Below are 22,511 nucleotides of genomic sequence, written 5' to 3'. Positions count from 1 at the left end.
GGAAAGGAGGAAGGAGAAAGAAATGGAGACAGGAAAGATGAAGAATCACCACCCTTGGATCCAGCAGAGTTGTCAAAGCCAATCCTCAGGTGGTGGGCACGTGCAGCTGTAATCAAGTGGGAGGGGCACACGCGATGGCAGTATGCGCTACCCCTTGAGAAGCTTAGTTCATTTGCATGAGGGACAAGAGGGGGTGGTATCCGGTCATCATTCCCTGCCTTCAGTCTTACTTCATCTGCTGATTATTTTGCATTCTCAGTCCTCCTGGATCGTGCTGGAAAGGAGTTGGTGGTGGTCAGGGGGTCTCCAGTGGTCGCTGGGCCCCCTCTACTGTCATGACCATGGTGTGACCTGGCTTCTATGCAAGCGCAGTTGTTGGCAGTTGTGCCATGAGGAAACTGGATCCAGGAGGAGACACCGTCCCACCTGTGGAGAACTTGACTCTTCCTGTTATCCAAAGGTCACTGGAAAACAACTTGTTGAAGGCATACCATTTGTGCTACTGATCCAGTTCATTACAGGTGGGTAGGCAAGCCCGCACTCTTAGGACTGTTTAGGTGGCTAGGCAAGCCCACAGGCCCATTGTTAGTGGGGCTGTGAAAGGGCTGCCGAGGGCAGGTTCAGGCCAGAAACACCTTTTAGTGCTGGTGTCTTTCTTCTGGGAGCATTGGCTGGACATTTTCAGTTTTGAGGCTCAACTCTGGTAGACAGTGAGAGAGACATAAGGTACTGTTAGGATGCTTTAGTTGGCTTGGCGTCGTGGTTTTACCCCAGCTGGCAGTTGAGCACCATGGAGCCGCTTGCTCACTCCCCTGCATCAGTATTGGGGAGAGAATTGGAAAAGTTAAAGTGAGAAAACTCATGGGTTGAGATAAAGACAGTTTAATAGGCAAAGCAAAAGCCACACACACAAGCAAAGCCAAACAAGGAAATCATTTACCACTTCCCATCGGCATGCAGGTGTTCAGCTATCTCCAGGAAAGCAGGGCTCTGTCACGCATAATGGTTACTTGGGAAGACCAATGTCATCACTCCAGACGCCGCCTCCGCCCCCTCCCTCCCCCCTCCCCTCAGTCCCTCCTTTTCCCCAGGCTCCTTATAAACTGAGCATGATGTCATATGGTATGGAATATCCCTTTGGTCAGTTTGGGTCAGCTGTCCTGTCTGTGTCCCCTCACAACTTCTTGTGTACCCCAAGCCATCCCACTGTCAGGGCGGTGTGAGAAGCAGAAAAGGCCTTGACTCTGTGTAAGCACTGCTCAACAGCAACATCTAACAAAAACATCCCTGAATTATCAACGCTGTTTCCAGCACAAAGCCAAAACATAACCCCATACTAGCTACTGTGAAGAAAATTAACCCTCTCAGCTGAAACCAGGACATTATGCACCCCTTATTGCATACTATTTACATCATGCTCAGGTCCCACACAATCCAATACATCCTCATTAATCACCACCCCCCCCTTTTAAAATGTCCATAAAATGTCCATAAAATGTCCATTGGGTTCACTCAGTCCATAACCTTGGGCTCCATCCACCATGGTGTTCACTCAGGACAGGAGCGGTGCCACAGCCCCAGTGTTAGTGGGAGTTCAAAAGGGCTGCTGAGGGAAGCTTCAGGTCAGAAACTTTTCAGTGCTGGCATCTTGTATCTGGAGCATTGGCTGGACGTATAAAATTTTGAGGCTGGGGACCTGTAGACAGTGAGAGAGACATAGGGGACTGTTAGGTGGCTAGAGAGTGCAGAGCCCCCAGGGCTGTGAAAGGGCTGCTGAGGGGCATTTCAGGCCAGAAACACCTTCCGGTACTGGCATCTTCCGTGTGGGATCATTCTCTGTACACTTTCAGTTTTGAGGCTGGGACACCTGTAGACAGTGAGAGACATGTAGAGGACTGTTAGGTGGCATGGGGAAGCACAGAGTCCCACTTGTTGTGGGGCTCTGAAAGGAGTGCTGGGGGAAGTTTCAGGCCAGAAGCGTTTTTTAGCTCTGGCATCTTCCATGTGGGAGCATTGGCTGGATGTTTTGAATTTTGAGGCTGGACATGGGTAGAGTTTGAAGGACACATATGGGACTGTTAGGTGGCTAGGCAAGTGTAGAGGCCTACTGTTAGTGGGGCTATGAAAGGGCTGCTGAAGAAAGTTTCAGGCAAGAAAGATCTGGAAAATCATGAAATTATTTTTGATCTCTTACAAGACTATTTACATCTCCAAACCACCATTGAGACATTTTGAACTGCTCCTTTCAAATAAAGGGAAGAAAGAGGAAAAAAAGTTTCTTAACTGGCTGTGTTTTGAGTAAACATATACTTTAAATTCTAAAACCATAACAGTTACATTAATCTTCTGGATTTTTTTTTTCTCTCATAAACCACTAAGGTTAGCTGCTATGTGTTGGTGCCAAACTTTGTTCGACCCTTTACCTTTTTAGCACTTCTGCTTAATTTATGACAGTAGTCAGTGTTCTTTATTCAGCAGCAGTGTAGTGACTTCTCTGTTCTGAAACTAGAAGAAAGTTCCAAAAACTGTAGAACTACAATGATTCTATTAAACTGCAGTGTTAATGGAGGTGATTTAGTTTTACTTAAGTAATTTTCAGTGAAGAATTCCTTCTCATAGCATAATTTGTTTAAAAATGCTTTCCTTATTCATGAAAGAAATATAAAGTACTACTCAGACTTGTAGTGATGGAGCATAAATAACAAAAGGAGGTGATGTGTGCTGAAGATATCGCACTGTATAATAAAGTGCCAGAAAATGAGAAGCAATATACCCTGGTCACTGATGTGTCCTGTCACATTGTGGGAAAGCATCGGAGGTGAAAGGCTGCTGTATGGAGTCCTGTACAACAAGCTAGAGTAACTGCGGAAGGAGAAGGTGAAAGCTATCCAGTTGGCTTTAGACATTGCTGAAAAAGTGGCTGATGCTCTGCCTCTGTACTGACTCATGAATGGTGACATGACAGGATGATGGTCCTGTGAGGGTGGTTACAGCAATGGAAGCAGAGCAACAGACAGTGCAAAGGCAAACCCATCTGGGCTGCCCCATTGTGGCAAGATATTGCTGCCCGGTTACAGCATGTAGATGCTGACATACCCAAGAGTCAGGCCACTGAGGAACATCAAAACAACCAGCAGTTGCAAAGATTGAAGTGGCTCAGGTGAATTTGGACTGGCAACGTAAGGGCTCCCTGGGCCCATGACACGTCAGGCCATCAAGGAAGAGATGCAACATATAGATGGGCTTGTGATCAAGGGGTGGACTTTACCGTGGACGCCATCTCCACATGTCAGCCAACAATGCGAGATGATCAAGCAAGCCAAGCAGTTAAAGCCTCTGTGTTATGGAGGATGATGGCTGAAATACAAATATGGGGAGGCCTGGCAGATTGATTACATCACACTCCCACAAGCCCATCAAGGCAAGCACTATGTACTTACAATGGTGGAAGCAATCACTGGATGGCTGGAAAAACACGCTGTGCCCTGTGCCACTGCCCGGAACACTATCCTGGGCCTTGCAAAGCAAGTCCTGTGGCGACATGGCACCCCAGAAAGAATTGAGTCAGACAATGGGACTTACTTCCCAAACAAGCTCATAGACACCTGGGCCAAAGAGCATGGCATTGAGTGGGTGTATCACTATCCCCTGTCGTGCCATGCACCTGCCTCTGAGAAAATCGAATGATACACTGGGCTGTTAAAAACTACACTGAGAGCAATGGGTGGTGGGACCCTCAAACATTGGGCTACACATTTAGCAAAGGCCTCCTGGTTAGTTAACACGAGGGGATCTGCCAATCGAGCTGGCCCTGCCCAGTCAAAACTTCCACATCCTGTAGAAGGGGATAAAGTTCCCGTAGTGCGCATGAAGAATATGTTGGGGAACAGTCTGGGTTGTCCTTGCTTCAGGCAAAGGCAAGCCCATCTGTGGGACTGCTTTTGCTCAAGGACCAGGGTTCACTTGGTGGGTGATGCAGAAGGATGGGGAAGTCTGATGTGTACTTCAAGGAGATCTGATTTGGGATGAGGTTAGGCAATTATTTCAGTTGTATGATGTTAATTGCTAAATAACCCTGTCATTGTATGTCATCACTACTACAATTGCTATCTGTTTTATCAATGGTATTACAGTAAGAATCACCCAAATTAATGAAGGATGAACTTTGATGAAACTGAGCAAAGCACGGCGGTGATGGAATTAGAAGTGACTTCAGCAACTGGTGCCCAGCAACCTCCTCGAGATCATCACCTTCAGCCTGCAAACCATGGGCAGGGGCCATGCCAGATACACCAGCCACAAGCACTGGATGCAGCATGCAACAATAGTAGGGCTGTGGTGGTTTAGGCCCAGTTGGCAGCTAAGCACCACATGGCCACTCATCCCTGCCCCCGCCCCCCCCAGTGGGATGGGGAGGACAGTCAGAAGAAAAAGGTAAAATTCATGGCTTGGGATAAGGACAGTTTACTGGGGCAGCAAAGGAAGAGGGAAAATAACAACAGTACTGATAACAGAATATACAAACAGGTGATGTACAATGCAATTTGCTCACCTGACGGTGAGCTCTCCCAGCCCATTCCCAAGCAGCAGCCTGTCCTCTCTGGCCAGCCCCCTTTATACCATCGTATGGTATGGAATACCCCTTTGGCTAGTTTGGGTCAGCTGTCCTGGCTGTGTCCCCTCCCAGCTTCCTTGTCAAAATGAACTGTATCTTAGCCAAAAACCAGGCTAGCAGCTGGTCAAAAGAGGTGCTTATCCTGCCGTATTTAGTGTTGGTGCAGCCTCACCTTGAGTATTGTGTGCAGTTCTGGGCTTCACAATTTAAAAAGGATGCTAAGGTCCTTGAATGCATCCAGAGGTGGGCAGCAAAGTTTATGAAGGGGCTGGAAGGCATGTCCTCTGAGAAGTGGCCGAGGATACTGGATTTGTCTAGTTTGGTGAAAAGGAGACGTCATTGCTTTCTAACAGCTTCCTGAGCAGGGGAAGTGGAGAGGGAGGTGCTGATTTCTTCTCCCTGGTATCCAGTGCCAGGATGTGCGGGAATGGTTCAAAGCTGCATCCCTCAGGAGAGGTTTGGACTGGACATGAAGAAACATTTATTTACCAAGAGGGTGGTCAAACACTGCAACAGGCTTCATGCCTGTCAGTGTTGAAGAGGCATTTGGACTTCTGGTCCCTGAAGTTGTCAGGCAGTTGGACTAGATGATCATTGTAGGTCCTTTCCAACTGAACTATTCTTGTTCGTGGTGGTGTTTTGTTGTGACCAAAAAAAAAAAAAAAGTATACATTTGCAATACCTACAACTATCTTACCCATGTGGTGCATCTGTACATTAACTTAGCCTTCCTGTAAGGCTCTTAACAGAACTGCATAAATAACATAGGGACTTGTCTTGTGCAGCATAGGCAGAAAATATATTCTACATTCGTTGTATACCTTAGAGAATGAGAAAGCAAGAGAAAACATACCATGAACCACTGAATCCTTAAAGTTTACACTGATACATGACAATCCTCAGTTCATATATTGAGCTGCTATACCAGTTTGCAAAAGAGAAAAAGGGAACCTTTCAAACCTGAGAAGAACAAAGATCATAGCCTAAATACTTTCTTTCCTCATTGAGATTGCTATAGCATTCAAGCAAGAATGTGTCTGACTGCAAAATTCACAACATCAATACTTGATTCTCTTCTACAATCAAATCTGCAACAGTCAGCAAAATGTGGGGAAGACAATTTTTTTTATTTTTTGTTACAGAAGGTACAGCAGGTTCTCTAGTTTTGAAAGAGGAACAGCTGCCTTCAAAGTCAACACAACTAGAAAAAAAAAATCACTCAGGGTTTAGGGAAGTATCATTTTTAAAATAGATGAAAGTAAAAGTAGTTGGTACCCATGTATTGAATGTGCAATTTGAAAGGAGGATGTTTCTTGGGCCAAGGGTTAGACATGAGAAATAATTTACAGCTTGTGCAAAAAGGAAATGTTAACAAGGAGGAAAGGGAGCATACTGTTGCATGCCACCAATATTTCTACTGATGTTTATAATTTTTGATATATTATACACCTATGATTTTTAGCTCCCACCTTTATCTTTGGAAGAAGTTTTCTAGGATTTCCTAGAGAATTAGGAGACAGTGCACTTGTCTTCTGACAAATCTAATAGGTGGATGTTTTTATCCATTGATAACACAAATTAATTGTGTTGAATAGTGGTTGTTTTTCAGCTACAAATATGATGCACTGGTGTAAGTACATAAAGTAAAATCACAGGTGCAGGATCCAAAGATATCCATCTTGATGGATAAGTTACTGCTAAAAGGAGGAGGAGGAGGTGGATTTGTGGATGGTCTTTGGCAAGGTTAACATTTCCTCATAGTCTAGATTAATCTTCGGTATATTAGAATTGTAGAATGGTTGACGTTGGAAGGGACCTCCAACCTCAGCCAAAAAGTGGTATTTTGACTCACTAGGCAGAATCTGTTTCTTATGGTTAGATAATGTTTGGAATTTGAAGACTGCAAATAATTCAGCATAGACTACAATTTCCTAGCAACTTCCTACAAACATGGTCACATGAGGTTCCGTTCTGTACAAATAGGGTTCTAATATGGGCAGTCAGTGAGGGTTTTTTGTTTTACCCTGAAGTAATTGTATTTTGGTGGATATTTTAAAAATGCAGTTCACTTACTTGACTGAAAACATTTGGTGCACAATAGCTTTCCTTAGCTTACTGAGATGGATGTTAGAAATTTTTTCACAAAGTAAGTTTCTTGATGTCTAATGGTCTGTCTATATAGTGTTTTAGGCATGAATTGGATAGTTGTTTTTAGAGAAGTGGGTGTATTGTCCATGAATTTTCCATTAAATGTAAGATTTTGGTGGTGTTTGAGTTTAGTTTTGTTTGTTTGATACTGGAAAATATTGCTTTATAAATAAAAGCTGAAGCACTTTGACAGACAGGTGATGTTTATTGAATTAATGGCAAAAGTACAGAAGGGAATGGATGTCTTGGCTTTCATATCTTATTGCTTCTTCCAACTCAGAAAAACATACTTTCCAACAGCAAACATTCCAGACTATGGGCAGAGATATGCCAAGCTTTCAGAATATAGTTTCAAAGTTCCTTGAAAAGGAAATTAAATATGTAGTTTTTAAAATCCCACAAGCCCATGCTATACCTATGATACAAAAATAACATCTTTTATTATAAAACTGGCCTTATTTATTGACTTCATTCTGAAATGCAATCAGCTAAATCAGACTCCTCATCCACAAGTCAGGTTCTTGAGGAATACTGAGGGAATCTATCCTCCTCTTGTAGCAGGGGCACATGGGTTAGTTTCTAATATTTTTACCAAGCAGTCCAGTTCTTTCCATCTTTATAAAACCATGAACTTACCAGACCACCCTCTCACTCTTTTATTTAAATTACTCATTATCATGTCAGATTGAAGTTTTGTATCACTGTTATCTTTGTTTGAATCAAATTTTCATTAAGTTAAATTTCAGCTTTACAGTTGTCGCTGTTTAACCCTAGCAGCCGCTTGCTCACTCCTCCCTCGGTGGGATGGGGAGGAGAATGGGAAAAACAAAGACAAAGCCTCGTGGGTTGGGATAAGGACAGTTTACTGGGACAGCAAGGGAGAGGCAAACAACAACAACAGTAGTGATAATGGGATATTCACAATGGGTAATAACAGAAAGCAATTTACCAATTCCAGGACCCACCGGACACTCAGACCACCCTGGAGCCACGCCAAACCCACCCCTCCCCAACTAGCCCCCTTTTATGGTGAGCATGATGTCACATGGTATGGAATAGCCCCCTGGCCAGCTTGGCTCGCCTGTCCTGGCTCCTTGTGAAAATTAATTCTATCCTAGCCAGAATCAGGACATTATCCACCCCTTATTCTATACCATCTACATCATGCCCAGATTATTCACAGATACCATTCCCTTTCTCTATGGGCCATCACTCTAAAATGTCCATCGAATTCATTTAGTCCATGGCTTTGGGCTCCATCTGTCACTACAGTCTCTCAGGGCAGGAGCAATGGTGCGTGCTGCTGGACTGTTGCACGCTGCATCCAGAGTTTCATGGCTGGTGTATCTGGCATGGTCCATGCTCACAGTCTGTGTGTCGAAGATGTGATTTTCAATGAAGCTCCTGGGCAGCAGTTGCTGAAGTCAGTTCTAGTTCCATTGTCATGGCACTTTGCTCAGTTTTAAAGTCCATCCTTCGTTAGTTTTGGGTGATTCTTATGGTCATAGCATGGATACAGTATATAGCTATTAACATCATACAATTTAATTTATTGGCTATTCTCACCCAAAATCAAATCCCCTTGAGGTACACATCGGACTTCCCCATCCTTTTTCATCACCCACCAAGTGCACCCTGGTCTTTGAGCAAAAGCAATCCCACAGCTGGGCTTGCCTTTGCCTGAAGCAGGGACAACCCAAACTGTCTTCCCCAACATATTTTTCATGCGCACTACGGGAACTTTATCCCCTTCTACAGGATGTGGAAGTTTTGACTGGGCAGGGCCAGCTCGATTGGCAGATCCCCTCGTGTTAACTAACCAGGAGGCCTTTGCTAAATGTGTGTCCCAGTGTTTGAGAGTCCCACCACCCATTGCTCTCAGTGTAGTCTTTAGCAGTCCATTGTACCTTTCAATTTTCTCAGAGGCAGGTGCATGACAGGGGATGTGGTACACCCACTCAATGCCATGTTCTTTGGCCCAGCTGTCTATGAGCTTGTTTGGGAAGTCCCATTGTCTGACTCAATTCTTTCTCGGGTGCCATGTCACCACAGGACTTGCTTTGCAAGGCCCAGGATAGTGTTCCGGGCAGTGGCACGGGGTATGTTTCCAGCCATCCAGTGATTGCTTCCACCATTGTAAGTACACAGCACTTGCCTTGGTGGGTTTGTGGGAGTGTGATGTAGTCGATTTGCCATGCTTCCCCATATTTATATTTAAACCATCATCCTCCATACCACAGAGGCTTTACCCACTTGGCTTGCTTGATTGCAGCACGTTTCACATTGATGGATGACCTGTGAGATGGCATCCATGGTAAAGTCCACCCCTTGATCACGGGCCCATATATATGTCACATCTCTTCCTTGATGGCCTGAGGTGTCATGGGCCCAGGGAGCTATAAACAATTCACCCTTATGTTGCCAGTCCAAATCCACCTGAGCCACTTCAGTCTTAGCAGCCTGATCCACCTGCTGGTTGTTTTGATGTTCCTCAGTAGCCCAGCTCTTGGGTATGTGGGCATCTACATGACGTACCTTTACAACTAGCTTCTCTAGCCGGGCAGCAATATCTTGCCACAATGGGGCAGCCCAGATGGGTTTGCCTTTGCGCTGCCAGTTGCTCTGCTTCCATTGCCATAACCACCCCCGCAGGGCATTTGCCACCATCCACGAGGCAGTATAGAGGTAGAGCATCAGCCACTTTTCCTCTTTGGCAATATCTAAAGCCAGCTGGATGGCTTTCACTTCTGCAAACTGGCTCAGTTCACCTTCTCCTTCAGCAGCTTCTGTGACTCGTCGTGTAGGACTCCATACAGCAGCTTTCCACCTCCAATGCTTTCCCACGATGCGACAGGACCCATCAGTGAACAGGGCATATGGCTTCTCATCTTCTGTTAATTTATTATACGGTGAGGCCTCTTTAGTGCGTGTCACGTCCTCCTCTGGTGACATTCCAAAATCTTTGCCTTCTGGCCAGTCTGTGATCACTTCCAGAATTCCTGGGCGATTGGGGTTTCTTATTTGTGCCCACTGTGTGATCAGTGCAACCCACTTACTCCACATAGCATCAGTTGCACAGTGTGTAGAGGGGGCCCTCTCTTTGAACATCCAGCCCAGCACCGACAGTCGGGATGCCAGGAGGAGCTGTGCTTCAGTACCAATCACTTCTGAAGCAGATTGAACCCCTTCATATGCTGCCAATATCTCTTTTTCAGTCGGAGTGTAGCAGGCCTTGGATCCTCCGTATCCCTGACTCCAAAACCCCAGGGGTCGACCTTGAGTGTCCCCTGGTGCTTTCTGCCAGAGACTCCAGGTAGGGCCATTCTCCCCAGCTGCGGTATAGAACACATTTTTCACATCTGGTCCTGCCCGGACCGGCCCAAGAGCTACGGCATGAACTATTTCTTGTTTAATTTGTTCAAAAGCTTGTCGTTGTTCAGGGCCCCATTTGAAATCATTCTTCTTCCAGGTTACGTGGTAGAGAGGGCTTACTATCAGACTGTAATTCGGAATGCGCATTCACCAGAAACCCACAACGCCTAAGAAAGTCTGTGTTTCCTTTTTGTTGGTCAGTGGAGACATGGCTGCCATTTTGTTGATAATATCCATTGGCATCTGATGACATCCATCAAGCCATCTTACTCCTAAAAACTAAATCTCCTGCACAGGCCCCTTGACCTTACTTCGTTTTATGGCAAAGCCAGCTTTCAGCAGGATTTGGATTGTTTTCTTCCCTTTCTCAGAAACCTCCTCTGCTGAGTTGCCCCATACAATGATGTCATTGCAGGTGCTCTGGGGCTTCACCCTGTTCCAGCGCAGTCTGGATCAGTCCATGGCAAATGGTGGGGCTGTTTTTCCATCCCTGGGGCAGTCGGTTCTAGGTATACTGGACGCCCCTCCAAGTGAAAGTTCTAGCATGTCTGGCACGGCAGTATTCATGGGCGGCGTGACTTCATTCAGGCCACAATAGTCTACTGTCAGCCTCCACTCTCCATTGGACTTCTGCACTGGCCATATGGGACTGTTAAAAGGTGAGCAGGTTCTGCTGATCACTCCCTGACCCTCCAGTTGATGAATTAGCTTGTGGATGGGAATCAGGGAGTCTCGGTTGGTGTGGTATTGCTGCTGGCGTATGGTTGTGGTAGCGATTGGCACCTGTTGTTCTTCAGCCCTCAGCAACCCCACAACAGAAGGGTCCTCTGAGAGACCAGGCAAGGTAGACAGCTGTTTAATTTCCTCCAACTCCAAGGCAGCTATACCAAAAGCCCACCGGTACCCCTTTGGGTCTTTGAAGTACCTTCTCTGGAGGTAGTCTATGCCCAGGATGCACGGAGCCTCTGGCCCAGTCACAATGGGGTGTTTTTCCCAGTCATTCCCACTTAGACTCGCTTCAACCTCCAGTACAGTTAACTGTCGGGATCCCTCTGTCACACCAGAAATAGAGATGGGTTCTGCCCCTTCATAGCTTGATGGCATTAAGTACACTGTGCGCCAGTGTCCACTAGGGCCTTGTACTCCTGTGGGTCTGATGTGCCAGGCCATCGGATCCACATAGTGCAATAAACCCGATTGTCCCTCTCCTCCACCTGGCTGGAGGCAGGGCCCTTCTAATCCTGCTCATTATATTCACTACTGACTTCTTGCAAAAAGGACTTAGAAGTCCCTTCAAGAGGATCATAAGTGTGAGCAGGCCTTTCATTCAATCTGGGGGGCTGCCCGCTGGAAACTGGAGCAGCATTTTTCCTGGAAGAATCCCTTTTTATGACTGTCTTGCCTTGCAGCTCATGTACTCGTGCCTGTAGGGTTGAGGTAGGCTTTCCATCCCATTTCCTCATGTCCTCTCCATGGTCGCACAGGTAAAACCACAGGATACCTCGTGGTGTGTATGCTCTATATCCCCTCTCTGGAGCAGAGGAACACTTACTCCTAATAGCTGAAATACTGGTCTGTGCAGGTGACGACTAAGACATATCCTCTTTGAGCTGCCGGACCTCCCGGGACAGTTTCCCCACAGCTGAGACAGGGGAGGAAGAGAGACTCTCTTCATATTGACAGAGTAGGCCAACCACTTCATCCACTGTTGGTGCCTCTTCGCTTTTCCAGTCTATTACCACCAGTGAGTTGGCGTACGATGATGGTGCGCTCTGTACAAACTTCCGCCACATGGGTCAGGTACATTGGAGTTCATCGGGGTCTGTGCGTAACTGCGCGTTTTCCGGGTCATAATAAACCATCTCCTGCACAGCTGATTCCCTCAGGTATTGAATACCTCTCTCCATGGTGGTCCACTTGCCTGGCTGACATACAACATCTTTGCTGAAGGGATACCTTTCCCTCACACTTGACAGGAGTCGCCTCCAGAGGCTGAGGGCCTGTGCCTCTTTCCCAATTGCCTTGTCAATGCCCCCTTCCCTAGACAGAGATCCCAGCTGCTTGGCCTCCCTACCCTCAAATTCCAGGCTACTGCCCCTGTTATCCCAGCATCAGGGCAGCCAGGTAATAATGTGCTCCCCTGGAAGGCAGCTGAAATCTTTTCTCATATCTCGCAGCTCACTCAGGGACAGGGATTGGGTGATTACTTCTGGTTTGGGCTCTTCTTCCTGTTCTCGTGGTGGTCCCAGTTCATCATGATCCCTCATTATGCGAACCAATTTCCTTGTGTATTTCTTCTTGTGTACAGGGGCGACTGATACTGGTATAGGTTGGTCTTTTGGCTCGGCTACAGTGCCTGTTGTGGGGGTTTGGGTAGCTGCAGTGCCTGTTGCAGGGGTTTGGGTATCCGCAGTGCCTGTGGGTCTGTTCTCCCTCTCTCCCCCCAGATGGTGCTGTCTACTGTCAAGCAGTGTTTGGTAGATCATGGCCAGGGCCCAGCACAGCACAGTAAGTTGTGCCTCCTTGAAATAGCCACAGCATTTTCCTTTCAAATATTCTACCACTTTGTCAGGGTCTTGCAGTTGTTCGGGAGTGAAGCTCCAAACCATTGGGGGTGAGAAGGTCTCTAGATACCCACCCATATTCTCCCACATGCCATGCCAGCCCTGACTATTCAGCCTCGGGGAAGATCCCTGGGCGGTATTCTTAAAACAATTTTTGGTAACCCTGAACAGGACTTGAAACACATTCTGGAGACCTAGCAATAGGAATATATTGGCCTGAACATTCCAAGGGTATTCAAAATTCTCAAAAATTGTTGTAACCAGCCAAAAGGGAAAAAGGGAGGTGAAAGAGTGCGAGAAGGTATCCCCCCCCATCTTCCCCATAGATTGGGTGCAATTATTAATCAATTCTGAGAGATGTTGACTGAGGTACGGACATGACAGAAATGCTACATACAAATAGCAGCTTAGACTCATGACTGTCGATGTTATCATAAGTCGGTATCACGCAATACAATAATACAAACCCCTCTCCCAGAGGTGATAAACAGCACCGCAGGGATTACACAGAGTAAACATGGGTTTACATACCAGAGCCATGTGACCAAACAGAACAACATTGTGACCAGCGACTGCTTAAATAACATTATAAATGCTTACAATAACTTTGTTTTAACACATGTGGGTCAGACTTGTCCTTATCACAACCCTTCATGCCCCACATTGGGTGCCAAAAAGGACCGACCGGTTCAGCCCCAGCCGGCAGCTGAGCACCACGTGACCGCTCGCTCACCCCTCCCCCGGTGGGATGGGGAGGAGAATGGGAAAAACAACGGCAAAGCCTCGTGGGTTGGGATAAGGACAGTTTACTGGGACAGCAAGGGAGAGGCAAACAACAGCAACAGTACTGATAACGGGATGTTCACAGTGGGTGATAACAGAAAGCAATTTACCGATCCCAGGACCCACCGGATGCTCAGCCCGTCCTGGAGCCACACGGAACCCACCCCTCCCCAACTAGCCCCCTTTTATGGTGAGCATGATGTCACATGGTATGGAATAGCCCCCTGGCCAGCTTGGCTCACCTGTCCTGGCTCCTTGTGAAAATTAACTCTATCCTGGCCAGAACCAGGACAACAGTTTAAAATATAACAAAAAGTAGGACTACCTCACAATATAATGTACACTACATAGTATGATCTAAAGAATTTTTTAAAGCATTATCTCATGCAGCTTAACAGGATTTTTGCCATTTCTCTGCTGTCTCCATTAGAAGATACAGACTGGAGAAGGTCAAAACTGTTGACAATTTATTTGGCTATGGCAATACCTCTAAGTAGGTGATTATGAGAGAACCACAGTAGGTTGATTAACTTTTACATAAATTGACAGGGAACTGCCAAAAATAAACTCCCATACCCCTTAGAGAAAAAACAAAATGCTTCATAGTCTAATTCTAAGAATGAAGTAGTTCTCCAAACACACTGGTCTTGTGATCTTCTTTAAACAGTATATTTGTCAATGGTCATGTGCTGATTCAGCATCATGTAGCACAGATATTTTTAGCACCTTATTGTCTGAGATTAGTTCTTACAGAATTACTACTTTCTCAACCACTCTGAGTGCCCAGTGTTGCTGGCACTAAAATGTTCAAGATGGGGATAAAACTTGCTATTTCTCAAAAGTTTCTTATGAAAAAAGAAAAGTTTTTTATGAAATCCTTCTAATGTTTATTAATCCTTGTATTTGAGTGGAGCAGTAACAGCAGCAGGAGCACTAACAGATACAGCACTCACTTTTTTCCAGCATTTTTATCCACAGGTCAAGTGTTCTCTGAGCAGCTGACATGACACCTGTACCTGGGAGTTATAGCTACATTACAACCATTGATGATACAATTTATATCAGAAAATTCTGCTAGGACAGAAAACTTAGGGAAGATCAGCAAGCATTTGGATTGCACTTTTCCATTATATACTTGATCTGCTTAAAGCTAACCAAAAGTGAATGCTTATATTCAGAATAGGTTATAACTTTATGAAACATTTATTTTGTTAATACTTAATTCCTGTGCTGATGTCAAAATTGAGAATTCTGTACTTCAGAAGCACCATTCCCAAGTAAACACAAAAATACATTACCAAAGTAGTTATACAGCTCAGCTACACTTTTCTGGTTTGTTTTGGGGAGGGGCGAAGAATTTTGCAACACTATATGTTTTCAGGTCCACATCTAAATTTACAATTCTAGAGACACCTAACTGGCCTATTTAGTTCCTCTCCTCTATCTTTCAACACACAGTGCAAACAATTGGTACGTGATGTAATGCTGTTCCTGTGCATGGTCATGAAAATTGAAGGAACAGTAGCAGACTGCTATTCAATTACTTATCTGTTGATTTGGACTTCCTTCACCAACTATTTAACATGCTGTTCCATTCACCATCAAATGTCTCAGAGAGGAAGTCACCAAGTTATATGAGCAGCCATAAGAGACCTTATCAGAAAGGGAAAATTACTGAAGAGAAGAAATTGCCTGCCAGCCTGGGAACTAGGTCTTTGAACCAGAAGCATCCTTGAAAAGTGCAGCTGGAATTTTTGAAGCACAGCTGTGTGCCTAGACACTAGAGACAGCCTGAGATAGGTAAGGGCAACTAACAATGAACTATATTGGCAACTTATCATCTGAAAAGGTGAAAAATAGTCTGGAAAAAGGGGAAAACATCCTGAAAAAGTAAGAATCAGAATAACTTGTTCTAACTGCAAGAACAGGAAAACAGTCTGCAAAAATAAAAACTGGTCTGCAAGAACGGAAGACATCGCCACCTGTTGTCTATTCCAGGTGAAAAATCAGTAGCACCTATTGGCTGCTTGAGGTGATGGAGTTCTATGCCCTCTTATGTCTCTATGATATAAAAATTACTTACTTTTTAAGCAAAATGGAGCATCTCTCTCTGAGCACTTTCCCTGCTGCATGTACTTTTCCCTTTCCTAAACAGGTTGAACTCTCTGCACAAACTTTCTTTGAGATCTTGGACCATTGCTGGGGATGCCTGGCTGACTCCAGACTCTGTGATGTGGATAATCTTTGAAGTGAGACTCTGTTACTTCATTGGTCCTCCTCTGGGCCCACTTCTGGGGTTGGTTTGGTTGTCCTCCTATGTTTGGGATGGTTGGGTCCTCCTCTGGGATTGGTTTGTCTGCCCCTCTGGGATGGTTTGGCCCCTTCTGGCATCTGTCTAATTCACTTGATACCAGTATTATATATCCATACAAGTAATTTATCGTAAGCATATCTGCTGTTACATTGCTGACAAGTTTGCTTCATTAATGATAAGTTTGGAGTAACCTATAATAATATATATTTGGTTGTTGCTTTAATATTAATTTTTTGCTGTACTATTAATTGGTGCCATATTATTGATTGCTGATACGGATGGACATAATTATATATTCACTTTATTAATCATAGTCATACTTGCAAGTATTTTTGTGGTAATATATTTGTAGTGGTGATTTCTGTGGTATTTGTGGTAATCTGTAATAAAGTAAAGAAATTTAGAGGATGAAGTGGTGCATGATCTGATTCTCACTGGGCACTAAAACTATGGTCTCTACATACTTCTGGACTAGAGAGTCATAAATAGACAGCATATATATGTAAGAGTGAAAATGGAAGACAGGCAGGAGTTTGTGGGAAGCAGAAGGAGGAGGAAATAAGATAAAGCAGTGGACCAGGACTGGCTTTGGGCAAGGAGAAAGCAGGGAGATAGCTGCATAGGCAGCAGTCTTCATAAGGCATCTAAATATTCTGAAACAAGAGCTGATCTCTGAACAAGCTATTTTGTTTGCACGGAAACAGGAGGGACTGGCTGTTGTAGCACAACTTGCTTCCAAAATGGCTAACCTTCACCTCCAGGTACAACCTGTTAGCTGGCACTGCTGCTAGGGTGGAGGAATCACCACACATAGGTTTTCAGCTATTGTACATGGAATGTCCTCTCCCAGCAACACGAAGCGCCATTACTCATCCCAAAGGAATAAATCCTTGGCCTAGCAAAATTCAAACCACTTAAATCTGATTGAGAAGTCATGGGTCGAGTCTAGACTGGAAAGAACGGCATGGTCGAGGGAGGGAAAGGTAAAGAGTAGAGGCAAGGATAACACAGCACGTGAAACTCTATCCAAATATAAGCAAGACAATGTAGAACCCAATTCTGGCATTTTCTAAATCACAGCTGCTTGAATCAGCAACCTAGATTACACCTTTTTTTCTTTTTTTTAGCACTCTGTAAACATAAACAGGTCATGTCCATTCACTTTCAATTTTACCATCATATGTTTAATCAATAAAAGGTGTTAGAAGGAAGAATATAAGCTACGAAGGCATCAAAAAATAATTTAAATGCATGCTGTGGGACCTGTAAGTTCTGCTTAGTACTCAGTCCATTATTTTTTTTTTTTTTTTTTTTTGTAAACTAGGATAGTAGCTGCTTGCGTATTCTTATTTTGGATAAACAGAAAGCTTCATAAACCAGCACCGCTTAAATGAAGAATGTTTCTTCCTTACCTCAGATGATGAGATCCCTTACTATTTCAAGTAAGCTGCCTTTGTTATCTTAATAATGATCTTTAGTATGACAATGATACCTCAACTCTTGCTACAACGTTCACTTTCAGGTGTTGTTTCATCAAGTTTTCATGAACTGTTAAAGTATATTTGATAGCAGAGTGCTGGGCATTAACATGATCATTTTACCTTTCTATTTTTGGATCACCTAGAAGCTAACCAAGACTCTAGTTCTAATCGGAGCAGTTTGGGCTCTGGTAGGAGTTGACAGAGGCTGTCAGCTGAGGTCTCAAATTGACTGACAATAGGTAAGATTTGCTAATAGCTTTCTCTTTGGTCTGTCCGCAGTTATTACAGGTGAGAAGCTGAGTAGACTATGCCACTCGCCTACTACCCGGGGATTCCTCCCTCATTTATAGTAATCTCCCCAGATTTGTTTTGTGGCCCTACTGCTACATCCTGACACCCTGTCGGCCCACGTTCCAACAGTGTGTGTGTGGGGTCTGGGATTCTGTTTTTCTCTGTCACTCAAATACATTTCTTGCACTGGAGCTTGCCAAATAAACGTGATTCTCCCAGGCACTGGTTTAAATTCTGCAGCAGAATGATACACAGTCCTGGCAGAAGAGGGCAGTATTTTAAGCAGATGAACTACTACTTACTCAGCAACCTGCCTTGTCCCTTTCCCACATTTTTGAAATTGGCATTGGATTCATTTTCCTGCGTGTGTTTTCAACACTAGTCTTTTTTGCGTTATAACCACTGGCCTAGGCTTTCTTTAAAACAGCTGAAAGCAGCAGGGTACATTCTACCAGCCAAGAAGCCAATTCAGCAAAGGGAGCAGCTTGAGGCACTTACCTGCTGACATCACAACCATGGCTGTGCAGCACTGTCCTGGTACACCTTTGTAAAATACACTTTGCAAGAGCTTAGGCAAAGCTCTCACAGGCTGCTTTATATTGCTGGGGTAAGTGGGGAGAAATCCCCTGCTGTCAGCCAACCATTTGGTTTGCTGCCTCCTTAGTATGGAACTCCTCACCAGCACAATGTATTAGACAAACTGTAATTCCCCGTGCAAAAGGAGGTTTATCATGCTTGCCTCTGCAGAAGAGAGGTGCAGGGACATGGAGGCTGTTATACATGCCCCACTGATGGGAACGTACTAGATAAAACACAGACTGGTGAATTTGGAAGGCCAAGGGCAAAACCAAAAACTGGTTTAGGGAGCCATAGGTGACGATAGGTTCACAATCTTTGGGACATCCTGCTGGACTTGAGAAAGGATTGTCCTATGTTTTCTGTAGTGCCATAAGCCTCACTGCTAAATCCAGAGGAAACTGTATAAGAAATCAGCCAAGCTTGGACACCTATTGTTTTACTGAGAAGCAGAGTGCTTTTGTGTAAATTAATAAGCTATTAAGGGTCCTCCCCTCTTTTGAGAGCATGAAAGGCTTATGAAAGATGTATGCAATATAGTGTAGTTAAAATATCTCACATGATCAAAGGCTATTCAAACAGAAGTAAATTCAGCTGAGAAATCAAAAAACCCCCTCGAGACTGATCAATGAAGGCACAGTTCTAGAAAAGACTAAATTAACTTCTGACAGAGTTAATTGACAGAGCATCTCATCACCACTATGTTATACCTTTAACTCATTTTGTTAAGAGTAGTGAACTTTTCTAAAGTCTCTTTGAAGGACTTGATCAAGTAAGCTCCCAGTTCATTGTTTGTCTCCTGAATAGCTGCATCATAACTGCCAAAGAGTGGAGTTGAAGCCTTCACATCCTCCCTATTTGCTTGGAGTAAAATGAGGTTAAGCTCCTCTGCTACACTTTCATATTTTTGGTGATCAAATCTGCAGAGACTGGCATCATCAATTGGGTAGGTAATGCCAATAGGGTAGCAGTCCCTTGGAACTGGGAACTCCACATTTTTCAGCATTGGTAACTCACAGAGAAATGTGAAAAGGTGTTTAAGTGCTTGGGATGACAGTGGGTTTCCAAGAAACTTAAACTCCTGTAGTTTCTGACAGGGGCTTAAACTTAAAATCAACATGTTGACATGAGTGTCTTGGATGTTACAGTCCTCCAGGGTAAGACTCCTGAGCACTGAAGAGGAATGGCTGAGAAGCTTAAAGAATATTGATGGGTAAAGGTCAGGTATATTGTGACCACTGAGGTCCAGGGCTTCTAAGTGATTAGCATGGAAGCTACTGGCTAAATAGGCCATATCAGCATGGTTCAATGAGCAGTTAGAAACATCCAGCATCTTCAGTGGAGTTTTTAGTGGGCTGCAGAATTAAAGAGAAAAAAGTTTTATGGAATAAAACATTGAAAAGCTACATTTACAAAATATCATACAACTATCCACGTTATGAATGCAGCCATCTACCACATTCATTATTTTTTCTAACCTTTTTTGAGAAAAAGAATCATGTGCCAACAAGGACAAGTATAATTTCCTCCTGAAATCTGTTCCATGAATTAGGTCCTACTTTACATGACTCCAACTGTGTTGTTTTAATGAAGATTAATTTGGTAACATTCCATGTGTCTATTTTGTAACCAGTTATGTGTTGTCAGGTGTCTATAACTTGCTGAATTAATAGCAAGTCATTACTACCATAAAAGCATTGGTGGCTGCTTCTTGTAGAAATAAATCCATTATAATTCCAGAGATTTGGATCATTGCCATTAAGGAAGGATTAATGCCAAGATGAAAGCCAATCAGTATTCTAACAAGATATCTGCTTTTGTTTCTAGCTTTGTTTCTACTATGTTTTTAAATGCCCAAGAGGCATTGTGCTGGATTTGCAAAGAGAACTTCTGATGAAGAAGACAACTGGAAGAAGTGTACATTCTAGTTGAATATAAAATAGTTCTAACATGAAAATCAAGAGATCCCTTTCATACATACTAAATCTTAGTAAGACTTCTGCCACAGATCTCGGCTGGATCAAGGTTAAAAAGTTGTAATTTATTTCTATCAATATAAACAGTGTGCCATTCACAACTTTTAAAGGAAAATATTTTTGTATACAGGAGGAATTTTAGACCAAGGTGATTTGTCTCGATGAAATTTTTATCTGCTTTTTTACGATGCTCTGAAAAGCATACAGTTAACTTATTTTCTGTTCAAATATGAACATGATTGCCAATTTTTCCTCTCTTGCCTTGAGATCAACAAACAACTGAAATAAAAGTCTTAAAGTTGTTTATCCCCCTGCCCACTTGAAAATACAGTATCTGTGTAATCTTAGTATATTTACTGCCTGTTCTTTAGAGGACAAAAATTCACTAGAGATCCTGAAAAATACTTGGAATCTGGCCCAAAGGCCGACCCAAGCTGATTGAGATATAACCTCAATGTGGCAAATCACATATGTCTGGGTGTACCCCTCTCTTATGTGATAGCCAAATGTTTGTTCTCATCATACTCATCAGATGGGTTCTGGAAGACTAATAAAAACAATCAATTCTTCTAAGTGTATTAGATATACATTGGCTTCCAGTTCTCCCCAATGAATACTCTGACCTAGTTTCCTGCTGCCCCTTCTCACACACACCCTGAGATATACTCCCCTTATTCTCAGAGATTCTCAGCTTGCTGATGGCACAAAGGGCTTTTCTTTACAGTTTGACTGAAAGCAGAATGACCAAATTACCTGAGCAGTTTCTGTATTCTTCCTGTGAGTATAGAAAACGGCATACTCAGCTCAGTCAGCTGCATCATTTCACCCATCTTTTCTCCAATGTTAGTAAGCATCCGTTCATCTGTAGCCGTGAACCTCTGCACATTAAATGTTCGTGCTGGCAAGGTCAAGGACATTAATAGAGGGAAGTGGATGCTGTTGAAGAGTATTTCCAAGTGCTCCATATCCAAGCGAACATTGTGAACTATTTCCAGTTTGCGCAACAAAGAAGGATCAGCGAGCTTTATGATATAGAAGAATTTCTGCAAAGCCAAGTTGTCAGATCTGAATGCCACACAGCAGATCTTCAGTGGACAACAGTATTTCTTCAACAGGGCCTGTACTACCAGGTCATAGTTCCGCTCTGTAACAAACAAGTCAATTAGCACATCAATACTGATTTCAAAGGTACCTGAATTGCACTGTGTTTGTTGCAGGTAAACCACCAGTTCTAAACAAAGCTTAGAAAGCAGCTGTGTCCTCGCCCACCTGCCCATTGTCTTCTTACACTCACAAAATTGAACTTCAGCATCTTTTATGCCCGTCAGATCGACCACTTTCAACCTTTTCACGTAGGGAGAAGGATGATTCAGCACGTAGTCTCTCAGCCCTGTCAGACAGCTTTCCAAACACACTGAGCATGTTCTATGGCTCAGGTCTTCCTGGTAGTCCACAGTAGTTCCCAAAAGTTTGCCCATGTTAAAGTCAGTAAGTGGCCAGTTCTCTACCAAGTCATGAATCACTTCCCCTTGCTCCAGTAAATAACTGGCTTTAAAAAGAAGAGGAAAAAGATTATGGGCAACATTGCTGAGACTCTTCCTGGCAAACTCTGCATTTGACACGAATACTTCAGCACTAATGAATCGGAGAGACTTCATTGTTGCTCTGGACTCCTTGCCATCATGGAGAGCAAATTCTGCATTTAACTAAAGATCATAGTTGCATATCACCTTCTATTTTTATCTGCAGCTGCTGTTTGCTGCTAGTGAAAGCCTTGCTGGGAAGGCAAAATGAACAGTCACATGCTGATCCTCTGCTTTCTATTTTTGAGCTATACTGTGATTCTGCAGTAATTACCTGTAGATCTTTAGTCACAGAGCATTTATTCATTCAAACTCTCCTATTTATAACAAAGTTAACTCAGCTAAGTACAGGCCATTGCCTAGCAAGAACAGTAAGATCAGGGCAGCACACATACATGAGAATATTTCTGTATCTTTCCCATGCCATACAAAAAGGCACTTATGGTTCCAACGTAAACATGTAACATGATCTCTATTCCACTTTCTTCCATGAAAGATGATAAGCTGGGGAATCACATGCTGATTTCAATGGGGAAGGTTTCTCAGAGTTACCGTAGAGCTTCTGCTAAAAACTATTCCCATAAGTAAAGACTGAGGTGCTAGTCATTGAGCTACACAAAGTGCCTCCATTTTGCCCTTCTTATCAGCAAGGAATAGTGGCTCCAATGGAAAAGACAAAAGACTCTAAAAGAGCTCAGAGTCTTGGTGACCAGGATAGGTCACGAAGACCTTGCCTGTGATAGGAGACTAAGGGTTAAGACAAGGTGAACAAGACAGAGTACAGAGTTAAAACTTTCTTATAACTTCC

At 43.8% G+C, this 22,511-nt stretch overlaps 1 protein-coding gene across 3 annotated transcripts; it reads right to left on the bottom strand.

Moving 5' to 3' along the window:
* Positions 1–45: 45 nt before the first annotated feature.
* LRRC14B (leucine rich repeat containing 14B) lies at positions 46–22,147 on the bottom strand. 3 transcript variants are annotated; one of them, XR_008576063.1, is made up of 4 exons: positions 20,874–22,147; positions 18,855–19,499; positions 941–1,696; positions 46–812 (listed from the first exon to the last, which is right to left on the bottom strand). XR_008576063.1 is itself a non-coding variant. In XM_054818166.1 (3 exons), exons 1-2 carry the CDS (start codon positions 21,776–21,778, stop codon positions 18,857–18,859), a joined length of 1,548 nt encoding a protein of 515 aa, XP_054674141.1. In that variant the 5' UTR covers positions 21,779–22,147; the 3' UTR covers positions 46–1,696; positions 18,855–18,856. The 3 variants fall into 3 exon arrangements, 2 of the variants coding, with proteins under 2 accessions (XP_054674141.1, XP_054674142.1); XM_054818166.1 differs by having other exon boundaries at positions 46–1,696; XM_054818167.1 differs by lacking the exons at positions 46–812; positions 941–1,696 and having other exon boundaries at positions 6,949–19,499.
* Between the last annotated feature and the right edge of the window lie 364 nt (positions 22,148–22,511).

Source organism: Grus americana, chromosome 2 (genome assembly GCF_028858705.1).
Source record: "Grus americana isolate bGruAme1 chromosome 2, bGruAme1.mat, whole genome shotgun sequence".
NCBI classification, from domain to species: domain Eukaryota; kingdom Metazoa; phylum Chordata; class Aves; order Gruiformes; family Gruidae; genus Grus; species Grus americana.
The sequence above is the reverse complement of the archived record's forward strand: the minus strand, read 5'-3'. Positions and strand labels throughout refer to the sequence as shown.

Coding starts and splice junctions, on each gene's coding strand:
- LRRC14B (XM_054818166.1), bottom strand. CDS start 21,778: ATGAAGTCTCTCCGATTCATTAGTGCTGAAGTATTCGTGTCAAATGCA. Junction 19,500..20,873: donor AGAATACAGAAACTGCTCAG/GTAATTTGGTCA, acceptor TTAATTCTGCAG/CCCACTAAAAACTCCACTGA.